The sequence below is a fragment of the Phyllopteryx taeniolatus genome, chromosome 20, assembly GCF_024500385.1.
Source record: "Phyllopteryx taeniolatus isolate TA_2022b chromosome 20, UOR_Ptae_1.2, whole genome shotgun sequence".
NCBI classification, from domain to species: Eukaryota; Metazoa; Chordata; class Actinopteri; order Syngnathiformes; family Syngnathidae; genus Phyllopteryx; species Phyllopteryx taeniolatus.
In genome coordinates, this window is record NC_084521.1 from 349,102 (window position 1) to 365,654 (window position 16,553).

The window sequence follows — 16,553 nt, forward strand, 5'->3', positions numbered from 1 at the left end:
ATTTAAGCATCCCTATTGTTTGACCTTAGAGGTTGCAACAACGTGACATGTGGTTGACGTCTTTTAAAGACAAGAAAAAACGCTATTTTAAAGGCAAGTCACGAAAACCCAACCGCAGCCCACTGATATCCAATGTTGTACTGTGGCGCCTCCCGCTGGATAACAGAGGTAGTCATTATTAGCATATTTACAATTAACCAACCACAAATATGAACAATTATTTGACTAATATTTTATATGAACAATAAAATGTAACAATTTTTAATAAGAAAGTAAAGGTGAATAAATACATTTGAATTAACCAACTTTAGGGAACAATAAACATTAAAATGTATAAATACACTATGGATGGCTGGACTTATTAAACAGACCTTGGATGTGCCCTGCAATTGGCTGGCAACCAGTTCAGGGTGTACCCCGCCTCCTGCCCAATGATAGCTGGCATCGGCTCCAGTGCGCCCGCGCCCCTTGTGAAGAGAAGCGGCTCAGAAAATGGAAGGATGGATGGTGTTTTTTTTTTAACAAAATGTCTTACTCTACATGGTTTCTTTAAACGCCTTACTATGCATGGCCGTTCTTTTTTTAACATCTATGTACATTTTGTAAGTCCTTTTATAGTAAGGCATTTTTTAAGGCCATGTATCGAAAGGCCTTACTGTACAGTGTTTGTTTAAATCAAAGATTAGAGTACATCACATTGGCAAAACTTAATTGTAATAATTATTGTTCACACGACTAATCAAGCAACGCACAAGTGCAAATAAAAGTTGATTTGCAAAACATTAAAAAGCAAAAATCAATAAACGTAGCCCTTAAACAAAGGTCAAAGTTCAATTCTGCACTCGTTCGCCACAAAAACACATGAATCTCCCCAGTGCGCTGGCCCCTAGTGGTAAAACTAACATTAAACCCCCACAAAAAAATGTCACCAATAAATTAGCTGACATTTTGCTCCTGTGCGCGACAGTAAACAAATGTGACATCTTCAACTTGTTTCGAGTCGTCAGTGCCTCACACAAACATGACCCACAACGAAAACGTTTTTGCTTTTGATTGACACTTTAGTGGAGAGCTGGACACTTCCAATAAATGTTCACTCATTTAAACTGGAGGAATTTTGGAAATATTGCAAATGGGAACTTTTCCATGGGAATTCATGTTAATTGAGGCTATTTAAAGGAAAGTTAATGAATTCAATCATAACTATAACAGTTTTGTTTTATCATGACACCAACTTTAATATTTTTTTTACTTGACTGGAGTCAAGGTGCTACTGTACGTGCATGAAATCTGGTTGTTTAAGTCAGGATTATGTTAAAACATTTTCCTCAACTATACTCAAGTTCCCTTGTTTCAGTTATGTAATTTTCTGGTTTATTCCCCTAAACTCCCATGAAGTAATTGCCATGGAAAACTTCCAGAATTTTGCAAGCCTACTTTCAGCTCCTCACTACATCGGCATCAGCAGTTCAATGTCATTACAATCAAAATCATCATCAGTGTCAACACAAGCGCCCTGTTCAATCTGTGAGAAGAGAGTTCAGCGCGTGAAAAAGTTTTTCTTGGGAGGGGAGGGAAAAAAAAAAAAAGAAAAAAAAAAGTCCATCAAATTGGCACTGGCAGTTGTCGTCCTGGGCAGTCATCCTCGTGCCGTCACTCGTCAGAACCCGCCGAGCGCTTCTGGTTCCGTTTGCGTGGAGACCTCCTGGGCGACGCTTTGTCTGAGGAGCAAAAAAAATTGAAATTAAACAATCTCTTAAAACTTGATATGTGGAACACACACATATTTTTTTTATTATGGCTATCATCAACCAAATTGAATTGTAATCAATTGTTCATCATCTAATAATTAATTTGACAAATGTCCTACGACAGCAATTGTCCAAGTGTGGTAGGAGTACCACTAGAGGTACGCGGGCTCTCTCTAGTGGTATGCAAATGAATCACTCCCCAAGTACTCTTCAGTTGTATGAACGGTAAGTTCAATACTTTTGCATTTGATTCAATCTTTAAGAACTGTTTGATTTTAATTTGGGTACAATTGTTATATACCTTTTTTTGCAATACATTTTCATCAAATCAATTTTTCCCCTAAAATTAATATAATTTATAGTAAGACTTCTTCCTGTAATATTCAATGTTTTTTCTTATATTTCACCTTATTCTCAAATTATAAACGCAACAAATAGTTTAGTTTGGGTTTTTCTTTCCTCATACACTTTTTGATATTTCTTGTTGTATTCCGTCTTCAGCCTGGGATAATTATTTTTTAATCGTAATATTTAAACTTAATTCCTCTCACCCCTGGGGTGTTTTTCCTCATAATATCACAACTTTGTCATAATTTGTTGATTTTTCTTGTAATATGTGTAATTTAAAGTTTTTCACAAAATTTAGAGTTGATTATCGGAGAATTACATTCTTTCTGGTAATATTGCAACTTTAGAAATACAAACTTTTGATATTTCAGCCGATTCCACTCCTTTATTTTCTTCTATATTCTTGTGTAAAAAAGTTCTTAACATATTTAAAAGTGGTGGGACTAAAAATCTGCCATCTTTATCATTTTGATTACATTTGGTGGGGGGAAATTCACTTTGGTTGTACACGTTTACAATTTCTGATGTCGAAAAGGTGGCATTCAAAAAAAAAACGTTTTGCAATATTTTCATTTTGTTTATATTTATTTTCTTAATCTGGCGATCATAGCAATAACGTGATAATTTGTCAAGATAATCGCGATATGAACTGTTCAGAACCTTCCAACACTGAACACGTGTGCGCACGAAGTCCTGTTTGTCAAATATCCCTCAGGTGTTGTGAACTTGAAGATGCAACAAGGCCTCACCTTTGCGACTCTGCACTGAAGGCGTGACAGGAAACAGGAGAGACCAGACAAGAAAGTGAGTGATCCTCAGGCGGAAAAGTTCAAAGTTCAACCAGGTGGAAAGATAAAAGGGTACCAGAGAGTACAGCCGATCAGAATAGAACAGAAAAGACCACAGTAGGATAGAATACAATAAAATAAAACAGCAGAGACTAGAAACAAATTGATTAAAAAAAAAAAAAAAAACTGGATTGGGCACATTTTTGATCAACGCCCCTCCCCCTCCTTTTTTTTTCCTTTTTCTAATTCAGACAGATGAACAATGTCATTTGTAGATAAGGAAATGTGTAAAATATGCAATCAACTCATTGAAATGCTGCATCATGTAAACAGGCCCAACGACAAGAATGGAGCAGAGTAGAGCAGAGCGTGTGCTTTTTGTTGCACTTACTGATCTGGTTGAGAGTTTCTTGCGGGATCCAGCTGAGATCGACATCGCTGTGACTCGAAGTTCCCATTTCCACTTTCGGGGCTGGACGACGCCTCTGTTCACAAACCCGTTAGGAGTTCACGTCGGTTCAGACGTAGGCGGATAAAGTTTAGCGGCGGCTACCTTTCTGGACTCGAGCAGCTGATGGAGGCCGACGATGACGAGCAGGCCGAGGCCGGACAGGAAGACGTACATGAAGATGCTGCCGTGCGACAGGAAGTAGAACACGTTGAGTCTCAGGTGAGGCTTTGGCGCGGCTTCTGCGACTTTTGGGCCAAATCGTCGGGACGATTCATTTTCTCAACGTTTCGACCCCAATCCAGGAATGCGTCGCTTATCGCGGGCTCGGTCTGGACCAGACCCGTAATAGGTCAAATCAGCCAGGGAGTGACCACATATTTTGGGATCATTCATACCCGTTTTAAAGGTGTATGACGCTCCTTAATCTTTCCCACACTCCTGGTAACCTAATAAACACTTTCTGTACCCTTAAACTCTTAAACACACATCATACACAAATGACGCAATCGGATTGGGACAAGTCGAGCAGCGACGACCAATTTGGAGCAGCTGCTTCCAATGTCCCCCGGCTATTGGGGGGTAACAATAGGAACCCGCCCAGCTCGACACAAATAACCGATCGAGGCTTACGTCTCCCCGTCGAGTCCGTCTTCCCTCTCAGTGACGGTGACCGTCTGGTTGAAGACGGCGTCCTGGAAGACGTTCCCCTGCGCAAAACAACAATGTCGCTTAAAGGAGCGCATCGCTACAGCGACAGCGCCGACCCCTGCACTCACGTCGGCGTCCTTGTAGTTGAGGTTGATGACCAGGCCGAAAGGGCGCCCCCCCATGGGCTCGGCCGGGATGAAGGAGTACTCGAAGGTGGCCTGGCGCCCGGGCGGCACTGCCGTGCCCAGCTGCAGCGCCGTGAAGTTCTGGATGTAGAACTGATAGTCCTGACCCGCAACGACAACGACGACCCTTAAGACCAGCGAGAACGGGAAGCTCGGTGGAGTACGGGCCGATCCGGTTCTTACCTGCGGGTATCGGAACGAAGCGTCCAGCGAGTCCACCATGAAGTCCTCGGAACCTTTGTTGGTGAAGCCCAGCAGGAACTTGACGATGTCGTTGGCTGGGAAGTCTGACACAAAATATCAGACTCACTTCACTCGTGCGCACAGCAAACTACACTGCTTTTTCCCCCAGATTTTTAAGCAGTTGTTTTTTTTGGTTTTTTTTAAGGTTTTAGAGTGTACAGGAAAGTCCCGATTTAGTTTTGTCCCGTCAGTCTAGTACCACGTTGTGCCACAACACGCCATGGGCGGCACTGCTGCACTGGAAGACATGCAGCGTAATTGAGAGCAAGAAGAGGCAGTAGAGACGCTCCCCCAATTTAACCTTCCATCCATCCATTTTCTGAGCCGCTTTTCCTCACTAGGGTCACGGGCGTGCTGGAGCCTATCCCAGCTGTCATCGGGCAGGAGGCGGGGTACACCCTGGACTGGTTGCCAGCCAATCGCAGGGCACATATAAACAAACCACCATTAACCTCCAGAAATAAATTCCATGATTGAGTTGATTTTAAAATATCAAAACCCAAGTACAAGGCTAAGAGAAATATCTTTATGCATTTTAAAAAAAGAGTGTGCAACTAAAAGTCTAAAATACCACGCTTCATAACAAAAATTATAGAAATGAATACAGTCGTGAAAGGTGTAAAGTAAGGCTGCAACTAATGGTTATTTCAATAATTGATTAATTTGTCGATTATTTTTTTCAATTAATCAATGAATCAAAAAGAAACTTAAATTTTCATCCCTTTGCCCAATAACAGGACTATTTCAAATTGGAAAAAAAAATACACAAACAAATTGATTCTGACTGAGTTCCTGGTTAGCCTGTCTATGGTGTTTTGCGTGACACACAAGCAGTAAGCTAGCAGACTTCGTCTTATTTCTTTTCTTTCCTCAAAGTGATGCAAATAGAGAGCAAGAGAATGAGAACAGACTTTAAAAAGTCTCTTTTAACACGCTTGAGTGTGTTCAGAGCAAAAGTCGAAACTAACTTTCATTGGAGTGTAAATCGCGGGTGAGACTCCGGTGAAATTCAAAGTGCCAAAACGACACCGACGATTACACTTTATATTACAGCCTTCAAAGTCAACTGACGACAATTCACTTGAACAGACGAAGAATACGAACGGCCGAAGAGGCTGGAAATGTGCTCGGAGGTTGTACAAATGTTCACGCCACGCGGTCGCACGGGCGGCTCGGAGGACCACCAACCTTCTCCTTTGACGAACAGGATGGCGGTGTCCGCGTTAGGAGACGCCTTCACCTCGCCGACCGACGCCTCCTCGTCCTCGTCGTCCTCCTTTCCTTCAGTCTACAAACACACACCGGCCTCAACGTTTGCTTTTCATTTCATCTTGCAGTCATTCGCTCATCTCACGATTTCCGTGCGCTCGTCGTCTTCCACTTCGGCTTCGTCGTCTTCGTCGTCGGCCGTCACGTCGTCCACGACGTCTTCCTCCGTCTCAGTCGCCTCCTCGTCCTCCGTCAGATCCTCGGCACCCACCGGCCGCCCTGTGCGCCCAAATTCACTTCAGAAATTAATCAATCGTAGACTTTTATCACCTTGTTAAGTCATTGCTGTCTGCCTTTTGCTCAAAATCACTCACGGGAGATGAACACTGAAAAAGTGATGGAGTCTTGCAGTCCATTAGCAAAGAGTGAAATGCATTTTTTTTAGCTGCCTCCTCACTGGGCATTTTTAAAAAGCCGGTAAAAACGTTAACATGCCTTTTTTTTATTGATTTGTGTTTTTTCTTGTATTAACGGTAAAATAATGTGCATTTCATTGACATGACTATTTTAACTCTGTGATGCATTTTATCTCTGCGGTAAGTGCTACATAAATGAAATTAACTTACAATCAGTGTGTGTGTGTGTGTGTGTGTGTGTGTGTGTGTGTGTGTAGAATGTTGCGACGCAATCCGGAAACAACTTCAGCAGAAAACTTTGCACTTTTCAGCTGATTGTGTTGTCAAGATTAGAAAAGTGGAAGGAGGAGATAGAAGACTGTCGACCAATCACTTTTTCGAGACCCTTTAGAAACCTTACAGTCACACTCGAATGTAAAATATATATTTTTTAAATCGCAATAGAGCAAAGAACAAATAAAAAATGTTTTATCAACTTTCATTTGAAATGGCTGCGTTTGTGTATTTGAACTACGCGACAAAATCTCTCTCGTGTTCATACTAAGTATTGCATTACACGCACTCCAAAATGCTCAAAAGGAAATATTATGAGAGATTAAACTCAATCAAACATGTGTGTTAGCATGCTACTCAAGCTATTTAGCTTGTCGCTAGCATTGAGGCCACGTCAGTCCAAGCAAGCCGACTCACGTCAAGTGCACAACTCGTCAACGGTACCATTTGGGGTTGAGCTACAAACTGTGAGCCAGTCTTTCGGAAAGTCACGCTATCAAGATGATTTCCGGGGAATTGTCTCATTGATCAGCTGTGGCACATGTTCAAATGGGCAAAGGCCAGGCCAAGCTAAGTTAAAATAAGCTAAGCTAACGCTTGCAGAGTTCCAACACCGCTCGTTTGTGTGGAAAAACACACCAACCTGTGAAGACGACGTACGCCGGGAAAGCCAACAGCACCACGAGAAGCACTTTGGGAAGAAACGACATCATTTTGGACACAAAATCAGCGCCTTCTCATTCACAAAATGCAACACACGCGCACAGGTAGTAGAGGTTTTCTTCTTCTACGACCCGCCGCGCAAAGGAACGTGCACTGTCGCCATCTGGTGGATTTACATCTTAACGTACACACACACGTATATATCAGAAACACACAAGGAATTTGTCTCTGGTAGTTGGAGCCGCTCTAGTACGACAGTCAATTGACAGAGAAGACTTTTGAGACATAAAGACATTGAAAAAAACAGTCACTGAGCAATAAAGGGTTGCTAGTTATCTGGTAATGCCGGTACAATTTTTTTATTGTGTTTATGTATTTTTTTTTACAATTGTGCAATGAGAGCAGTTTGAATGACTAACATAGCAATAGTCCAGTGCAATACGAGTGGCCTGTATTGGTCAACAACAGATATGCAAATAGTGGCGAGATGTGTATATGTGTGTGTGTGTGTGTATATATATATATATATATATATATATATATATATATATATACATACACACACACGTGTGTGTGTGTGTGGGGGGCACAGTGGATGTCTGGTTAGCACATCTGCCTCACAGTTCTGAAGTTACGGGTAAAATCCGGCCTCGCCTGTGTGGAGTTCTCCCCGTGCCTGCGTGGCTTTTCTCCGGGCACTCGGGTTTCCTCCCACATCCCCAAAAACATGTGTGCAAGGTCAATTGAAAACTAACATGCCCATAGGTGTGAATGGTTGTTTGTTGCACTGGGTGAGCTGACAATTGAAAACGACCAGTTCAGGATGTACTCCGCCTCTCGCCCGGAGTCAGCTGGGATGGGCACCAGCAGGGGCGCGACCCGCGTGAGGAGAAGCAGTACAGAAAATGGATGGATGGATGTGTGTGTGTATATATATATATCCATCTTCTTCTTTTCGGCTTGTCCCGTTAGGGGTCGCCACAGCCCCTATCTCCTGCATCATATATATATATATATATATATATATATATATATATATATATATATATATATATATATATATATATATATATATATATATATATATATATATATATATATATATATATATATATATATATATATATATATATATATGGCGGCGGCACGGTGGATGGTTAGAGCGTCAGCCTCACAGTTCTGAGGACCTGGGTTCAATCCCCGTCCCCGCCTGTGTGGAGTTTGCATGTTCTCCCCATGCCTGCGTGGGTTTTCTCTGGGTACTCCGGTTTCCTCCCACATCCCAAAAACATGCACGTTAATTGAAAACTCTAAATTGCCCGTAGGTGTGAATGTGAGTGCGCATGGTTGTTTGTTTCTATGTGCCCTGCGATTGGCTCCAGCACGCCCACGACCCTAGTGAGAAGCTGCTCAGAAAATGGATGGATATATAATGGCGGCACGGTGGACGACTGGTTAGAGCGTCTGCCTCAAAGTTCTGAGGACCGGGGTTCAATCCCCGGCTGCGCCTGTGTGGAGTTTGCATGTTCTCCAGGTGCCTGCGTGGGTTTTCTCCCGGCACTCCGGTTTCCTTCCACATCCCAAAAACATGCACCTTAATTGACAACTCTAAATTGCCCGTAGGTGTGAATGTGAGTGCGCATGGTTGTTTGTTTGTATGTGCCCTGCTGGCAACCAATTCAGGGTGTACCCCGCCTCCTGCCTGATGATTTGCTGGGATAGGCTCCTGTGACCCTAGTGAGGGGAAGCGGCTCAGAAAGTGGATGGATGGATGGATGGATGGATGGATATATATATATATATATATCCATACGTTATTAATATTAGGTCACTGATGGTGTCGTGGTCCACTCGCCTGACTTTGGTGCGGGCAAGCGTGGGTTCAGTTCCCACTCAGTGACGGTGCAAATCTGAGTGCGAACGGTTGTCCGTGTCTATATGTGCCCTGCGACTGACTGCCGACCAGTTCAGGGTGTAGTCCGCCTTTCGCCCAAAGACAGCTGGAATAGGCTCCGGTGCCCCTCGACCCTAACCAGGATAAGCGGTGTTGAAAATGGATGGATGGATGGATATTAATATTAGTTAATTGATTTAAGTTAAGCTTTATCCATCCATCCATTTTCTGTACCGCTTTATCCTCACTGACGTTGCAGGTGTGCTGGAGCTTTAATTTCATAAATACAAGGGGGACACAATTAGACATTGACTTTTTCATTTGAAAGTAAGCTTCAAACAAGTGTCTTCTTGGAAGACTTGAAATGGTCCAAGCGGTTCTTTGAGTAGTTGACGTTGCCGGCCCTTGAGCTAGCTAGATAGATAACACTAGCTAGCTAGAGTGCTAGCACATCGATGGATGGATGGAGACTGAATTGCTACTCAGAGACTGAAGACGTATTTGTGCTGACAAATGCTGTTTTATTTCATTTAAGACCGCGTGTGTGTGTCTATTGAGGCACAGCAATACATAGATTAGGTGGTGACACTGTATAAAGTGAAATAACATGCGATTAAAGTAGAATCAGAGATCAAGAGTACGTGGGAATAAACCTCAATTCAAATGATCCAAAACCAAAGAAAACAGTTGACCAGTATTTCTGAGTTCACAACATATTAATTTCATTGCATTTGTGAAATCAAACACACAAAACACTAAGACAGACTTTCCTAAATGTGCTGTGATCAAGTGATATTGTAGAGATGAAAAGTGGAAAAAAAAAATACATAAATCATAAGCGCACACACACACGCACACACACCAGAGCAAAAAAAGCAAAAAAAAATTTTTTCCCCTCATGATAAACTTTACACTGCAAAAATGCTAAATCTTACCTAGTGAATTTCTTATTTCTAGTGAAAAAAATCTTACTGCACTTATTTTAAGACAGTTTTGGCTTTTTTTCAAATTTTTCAGCAATACAAAAAGAAAATACTTGTTTGAAGATACAAGATCTTATTTTAAGAAGCTTATCAAGTCAGTTCATACTAGTTCCATTGATAGATAATTTTTTTCACTTCAAAATGTCTTGTTTGATGTAAGCTGTTTTGGGAAAGATTTAGCAGTTTTGCAGTGTATGTGTGTGTTTTGCTGCTAAAATGAAGTCATCGCACGCACGCACGCGTCCCCTAGTTGCAACATTCCACGTAGTTGGCGGGCAGCATCCCGGACTTGCCGGTGCGCTGCACGGTGCCGTACATCCAGCCCTCGTCGATGGACTGCGCGTTGACGATGACGTCGCCGTCCCGGAAGGAGACCTCGTCGTGGTCCTGCGCCGCGTAGTCGTACAGCGCCCGGTAGACACGCTGCACGCACGCGCACACACAAAGCAGGCCAACATTTACTAGTGCGTCGAGCTCATCTGTGTAGCAGGTAACATTGTATTTAGGATTATGAATATCATATTTAGCGTTCCCCTGCATATTTACAATTTTTATTTTAACCTATTCTCCGTTATTCGCTTTTTTATGGTCATGCTAAAGTCTTGTCTAGAATAAAAGCAATGTTGTGGCGCCATCTTGTGACATCTTGCTGGCAAGGAACCAGCGAAAAAGACACGGTTAATAGACAACCCCCGAAAACGGGTTTCCTGTAATTGTCTATAGATGAAAGTGTTACTTAGGCTCCATCTTGTATCATCTTGGTTCCAGGGAACTATATTAAAGTGAGGGGAGGACCTTCATTTACATAGGCCATAGCCCTCTCTAATAGGAAAGTCGAGTTTTGCCATCATCTTGTGGCATCTATGGATAATTACCATTGTTAAGTTTATGTTAAGCTATGTGGTGAAGTGTAATATTTGAGTGACTGACTGAATAAGTGAAGAAAATTCACACATTTGTTACAGATTTTCTGCCAAAATAGAAGAACAAATCCCATTTAGGTAGACACTTTATTTGCATCGGTGGACCAAATAATCTTGTCCCCGGGCTGTAAATTTGAAACCTGTGATTCCCGATGAAAGAAGATAGTCATGTGCGGTGATGCCAGGGAGCCTGCAGGGGCGCACTTACCATGACGGACGAGTGTGGCGGCGAGGTGACGGATCTGACGGACGACATGCTGGTCTGATGCATGTAGCCGTGATACTGAGGCTGCGGCTGCATGTGCACCCCCTGGTAGTACGCTCCAGGAAGCACCGGGGCTGTCTCACACATGCATGCACATACAATAATTCTATTATTAAACTATAATAATTTGACAGGTTGTAGCAGCAGTGTTACTAGCTGAGTCTGAAAGGGTTACAAAGTGTCAACTTCCTCGATTGATGTCATCCCAAAACCACAAACACATATAATAAGAACAGCGATGACGTTCATGATCAAATCACATGCGTCATTTCAGAGAGTGTCCATTCAATCACGTGACAGCGTGATTAGAGTGAGATGTACCCGGCGTGTCGCAGCTGCTCCTATCCCAGAGTTTAGAGGGCAGCGAGCTGTGAGACTGCCGGGACGGAGGCCTGCTCAGCCTGCGCTCTACCCGCTCTGACCACAGGGGGCGCCGCCGGCCAGCCGCCGCCAAGCAAACACCGGAAGTAGGAAAAGAGCAACATTGTCATGACGTCAGCTGCTCGTGTTCCAAATTTCAGGAAGTCAAATTGTCAGCTCACCCAGTGCAACATTCCGATTGGAGGTAGGAATGATATGATAAGTGTCACCTGAACATCAGGGGGCACTGTTGCATAAAGACTGTTCTACAGGGACCGAGACAGGTCACAACACAACAAAACGGAAATGCTACATCACGAAATTCATCCACAACATCACGACATTAATCCAAAACATCACGACATTAATCCATAACATTTAAACACACTGAAAGTGAGCTCCTGCTGCCTCCGTCCGGTGTGTTTAAATGCCATTATGTTGTGGATTAATGTCCCTACGTTGTGGATTACGGTCTCTATGTCGTGGATTAGCGTCGTTATGTTGTGGATTAACGTCACATGGTTGTGTATTAAAGTCACTATGTTGTGGATTAGTGTCTATGTTATGTATTAGTGTCTATATGTTGTGTATTAACATCGCTATGTTGTGGATTAGCGTCCCTATGTTATGGATTATCATAGCTATGTTCTGGATTTATGTCTCTATGCTGCGGATTAATGTCGTTATGTTGTGCATTAAATTCGCAATGTTTTGGATTAATCTTGTTTGTTGTGGATCAAAATCGCAAATTCCAGATTAATCTCATGTTGTGGATTGAGGTCGCTATGTTGTGGTTGAATGTCGTTATGTTGTGGATTAAAGTCGCTATGTTTCGGATTAATATCGTTGTGTATTAAGGCCACTATGTTGTGGCTGAATGTCGTTATTTTGTGGATTAAGGTCGCTATGTTTCGGATTCATCTCATTGTGGATTAAGGCCGCTATGTTTCGAATTAATCTCGTTATATTGTGTATTAAATGTTTGTGATTAATCCTGTTATGTTGTGGATTAATCTCGTTATATTGTGGATTAAGGTCATTGTGTTGCGGATGAATTTGATTCTGTTGTGGATTAAGGTCACTATGTTGTGGCTGAATGTCGTTATGTTGTGGATTAAGGTTACTATGTTTCAGAATAATGCTATGGATTAAATTTGCTATGTTGTGCTCCAAATCACACAATACTCGTTAGGGGACGCAATCGTTTTTAGAAGACCAAAACAAAACTTTGAGGTTTTCTTTTAGTAGTGGGGCGGTTCAGTGGGGGGAGGGGTTTGGAGCTGGGTTCTACCGGACATCCTGCGCAGGCTCTTGGACTGCACGTCATCCTCCAGCGGGTCAAAGTCAAAGATGGAGCCTGGATCGGTTCTCCACACTTTCACGTCTTAAGAGATGACGGGAATAACACTGAGTTGGCGCCATAAGAAACGGTAGCGCACAGCCGGTCGGGTCCGTCGGGACACAAGAACCGGTAGCGAACGCCTGGTCTGGTCCGTCAGGACACCCACACCACAAGAACTCCAAATCTAACCAATAATATTTGTCTTAGTTCTAGCCCAAATGTATCTGATTACACTTCAAATACAACTCATCACCTAAAAAGTAACATGGTTTTAGACAATTTTCACTTTGATTCATATCACATTTTATAAAATTAGCTATAATTCTTTATTAATTAAAAAATAATTAATGGCTTGATTGGTTTATTGTAAATAATTGAAAAAATATTATTCAATAATAATAATCAACATTTTACATTTACTCTACATTCAGCATTTGTTTTACTTAATTTTAATTTAAAAATAGTTAATTCATTCATTTTTAATAATAAAGCTACAATGTATACATAATTGAATTAAACTTACATACTACTTATTTAATGCACTTTTTTGTTTGTTTAAGAAAAAGTTATTCTTGAGCACAAAAGGACCGGCCCACACTAGAGAACGTCGTCCATCGTGCGATCACGACATACGTGGATCTTCGCAGGAGGAAGCCAACATTCTGCCGTCTCCCACGTGACAAAAAGCGTCAGAGCAGCCACAATAACCACTGCCCGGCAATGTGAACTACTACACCAGTCACGAGTTTATATTCACTTATAAGCAGCACATTTTCTCTTTTAAAAGCTAAATTAAAAAAAAGTAAAGTAAGCTCGCTGACCTACGATGATGCCTCCGGGTCGTCTGTCCGTGTCCATCATCTGGTTGGGACCCGCGTCCGCTATCACGTGATTGGCCCGCTGGTAGCGCTCCGTGCCGGCCTCGTCCAATCCAGTCGTAGAACCGCGACCGCGGGTGCGCTCAAATTCCTCATGGTACTTGGCCTGCAGCAAAAGGGGAACACAAAGAAAGACGTAAGGGTAAATAGCAAATAATAAACAAACCGCGTTCATGTCAGGACTACTGCTACACACATCAAAAATGTCAAAATTAAAATAAACTACTGTACAATCATTTTAAAATAACTCGAGAATTACACATTAAAATTTGTTATCGAAACTGAATCAAGTAAAATAGAAGAAAAATTAACTGAGTAAAAAAATATATAAAAATAGTGGACAGACAGATACATACAACAAAATGTTAACGGATACCTACAACAAAATGTAAACTCCAAAATAAAAATAAAATAGAATTACAATAATTAAGAACATAATTTAAAGCTCATAAAAACTTAAAATATCTTAGTATCAAGACTAGTGCAGGACACGGAAAAAAATATTAAATACACAAAAAAATAAAAAATTACAAATAAATACAATATTTAAATGTTAATATAAAACCTAGTACTAGACACAACTGCAAAATAAAAAAATATTAAATATTAAAAATAAAATAAAACTAACATAAGAGTTAAAATATGTTAACGCATGCACACTCACACACACACGGTGCATTTTGTCAGTGAGCAAATAAAAGAAGCACATTTGTTTTAAAACGTTTATTAATCACACCCACAAGCTTGCTTGCTCACACACACACACACACACACACACACACACACACACACACACACAGAGACACACACATCAGGATGTGTGTGTGTGGGCGTCAGTTAGTACGAGCGTCACGCTGGCACGCGCGCTGTCCATTAGCCGGCCAACGCCGCAGGCGAGCCGGGCAGCAGGCGGCCGCTACCATGGAAACAGAGTCCTGAGACCTCCGCACCCGTCTGTACTCGGGGGTGTCTAGTTCTGTGCAGCTGCGCCCCCGAACTTCCTGCAGCCCACGCTGGTACTTCACCTGTTCTCTCACAAACACACACACACACACACACACACACACACTGTGTGACAGATATCAATGTAAGCGTGCATGTGTGTGCAAGCGTGCTCACTGTGCTGATGTTTTCCTGGTTACGTCGGACTCTTTCCATATCGGGCGTCTCCATGACGGCGGTCCCGCAGCCCACCTGTTCTCGATACCGCACCTGAACGATGCACAACAACACGCGAGTCACAACTCCTGAACGTGGGATCTTTGTGGAACACAACGTTGCTGTTTGAGCTTCATGGTGCGCAGCAGTAGATGTTAAATTCGAGACCCCAAGTAGCACATCAAAAATCTCTAAGACCATCAAGGCCAAAAAAAGTTAAAATACAGCAGCGTAACAGGTGTAAGTGTTCATCAAAAACGAGGCAGGGGTTTCATTCCTAAGAATGTAAAACAATATTCCCTCACTACATTACAGTACACGTACTGCAGACTCAGTAAAAAATTTTATAGATCCAAGTAGTGCTGTTACTCACCTGCACGTCTAGTACAGTTAGCATTTTTGGCTATTTGACTATAATGTGCCGGCACGGTGGAGTCTGGTTGGCACATCTGCCTCACAGTTCTGGGGACCGGGGTTCAAATCCCGGCCCCGCCTGTGTGGAGTTTACATGTTCTCCCCGTGCCCGCGTGAGTTTTCTCCGGGCACTCCGCTTTGGTGAGTCACCAAATTTCTTGAAGATACAAAGAACATGACCGGAATGCCACTGTTACCACAGGCCGAGTTTCAAGATATACATTAACAAATACCTGCCTTAGTCCATCGTATAGCTAGTACACACACTCGTAGCAACATGGACAGGAACAAATGCAAGTAAAGCGCAAATTTAGCATGATTTTCTCCAAATACAGTACTGTAGCTAAAATGAGCACAGCAAAGAATTGTGGGGGGCAGCGGGATCTGCCGTCCCTACTTTCTGCCCCCAATGCTGAGACTGTCACTGTGATGCATAGTGCCTAATGGTTTAACCACGAAATTGCCCACCTTTCGTATGTTTGCATGGGTTGACGTTCATGCCACTCAACTATTTAAGGTGGAAGAATCCATGTGTTGTTGTGGTAACCTGGGGAGTGAGGCGGTTACACATTTTTTTACATCTCCATTTTTCGCTCTTGTGTTTGCCATTTTCTTGACCTCATTCCCTAGTTTAGTTATTCTGGCATATTGTTTGTATCATCGCTTTCATTTTGAAGTAAACTATAGAACAAAACCAGGAGACAAAGTTGTGGACGAAGAGAAAGTATTTAGTTTCATTAATTAGGAACCTACAGAGTGTGTGTGTGTGTGCGTTCGTGTGTGTGCGTGTGTGTGTGTGTGCGCGTGTACATCACTGATCTTCTTGGCGTTCTCTCTGGCGAGGACGATCTCTGGGGTGTCGGTCACGGGGGACATGAGACCTCTCATCAGCTTGGAGTCCCAGCAGTAGTGCAACTAGGGGGCGACAGGGAGTCAGGCTCACACTTCCAGTCGTTCACGATGAACATTTAAAGGTCCTGTGCCATCAAAGTCCAATTTTTTTCCCACCGTTTTCAGGTCAAAATGCGTCTGTGACCTGGTTTAAGTTTGACATCTGCACGGTTTGTCGATTGAATGCGAAAGGCGATAAACGGCGTAACACTTGCAAATTTGAAATCGCCGTCATTGTGACGTAGCTTCATCGATTAATAGCTGCCCACCCGCTCAACTCAACTGAAAGGCAACACGGCATTTCCGGGTTTTAAGCGAGTGAGTCCCAGCCATATAAGTACAGTCTATAAAGTATACATATGTGTTTTACAACAATACTTAACTTTATTTATTATTCATAATGTAAGTGTGGATGAAATCACTGTCGCTAAAATCTGCGCCTGCGATTAACGTCGTTATGTTCAAGTGAA

The 16,553-nt window shown here is 42.4% G+C and overlaps 2 protein-coding genes across 8 annotated transcripts in view; both read right to left on the bottom strand.

Annotated features, from left to right (window-relative positions):
* Positions 1 to 245: 245 nt before the first annotated feature.
* ssr1 (signal sequence receptor, alpha) lies at positions 246 to 7,140 on the bottom strand. 2 transcript variants are annotated; one of them, XM_061758647.1, is made up of 10 exons: positions 6,956 to 7,140; positions 5,769 to 5,902; positions 5,603 to 5,702; positions 4,355 to 4,458; positions 4,115 to 4,273; positions 3,969 to 4,045; positions 3,441 to 3,519; positions 3,279 to 3,372; positions 2,849 to 2,863; positions 246 to 1,721 (listed from the first exon to the last, which is right to left on the bottom strand). In XM_061758647.1, the coding sequence occupies exons 1-10, from the start codon at positions 7,023 to 7,025 to the stop codon at positions 1,654 to 1,656; spliced, it is 900 nt and encodes a 299-aa protein (XP_061614631.1). In that variant the 5' UTR covers positions 7,026 to 7,140; the 3' UTR covers positions 246 to 1,653. The 2 variants fall into 2 exon arrangements, with proteins under 2 accessions (XP_061614631.1, XP_061614632.1); XM_061758648.1 differs by lacking the exon at positions 2,849 to 2,863 and having other exon boundaries at positions 6,956 to 7,138.
* A 2,229-nt stretch (positions 7,141 to 9,369) lies between these two features.
* The window catches only part of LOC133469905 (nebulin-like), a 38,452-nt gene continuing 31,268 nt past the window's right edge, over positions 9,370 to 16,553 (bottom strand). Inside the window, exons 56-63 of one of the 6 annotated variants that reach the window (XM_061757515.1) lie at positions 16,003 to 16,107; positions 14,740 to 14,832; positions 14,541 to 14,645; positions 13,564 to 13,726; positions 12,692 to 12,784; positions 11,362 to 11,457; positions 10,984 to 11,114; positions 9,370 to 10,275 (exon numbers count right to left, since the gene is read on the bottom strand). In XM_061757515.1, coding sequence (XP_061613499.1) covers positions 10,099 to 10,275; positions 10,984 to 11,114; positions 11,362 to 11,457; positions 12,692 to 12,784; positions 13,564 to 13,726; positions 14,541 to 14,645; positions 14,740 to 14,832; positions 16,003 to 16,107 — 963 coding nt within the window. In that variant the 3' untranslated portion in view covers positions 9,370 to 10,098. Of the gene's footprint in view, positions 10,276 to 10,983; positions 11,115 to 11,361; positions 11,458 to 12,691; positions 12,785 to 13,563; positions 13,727 to 14,430; positions 14,646 to 14,739; positions 14,833 to 15,151; positions 15,350 to 16,002; positions 16,108 to 16,553 lie in introns of those variants that run through there. The other 5 variants (XM_061757516.1, XM_061757517.1, XM_061757518.1 and 2 more) reach the window with 5 other exon arrangements.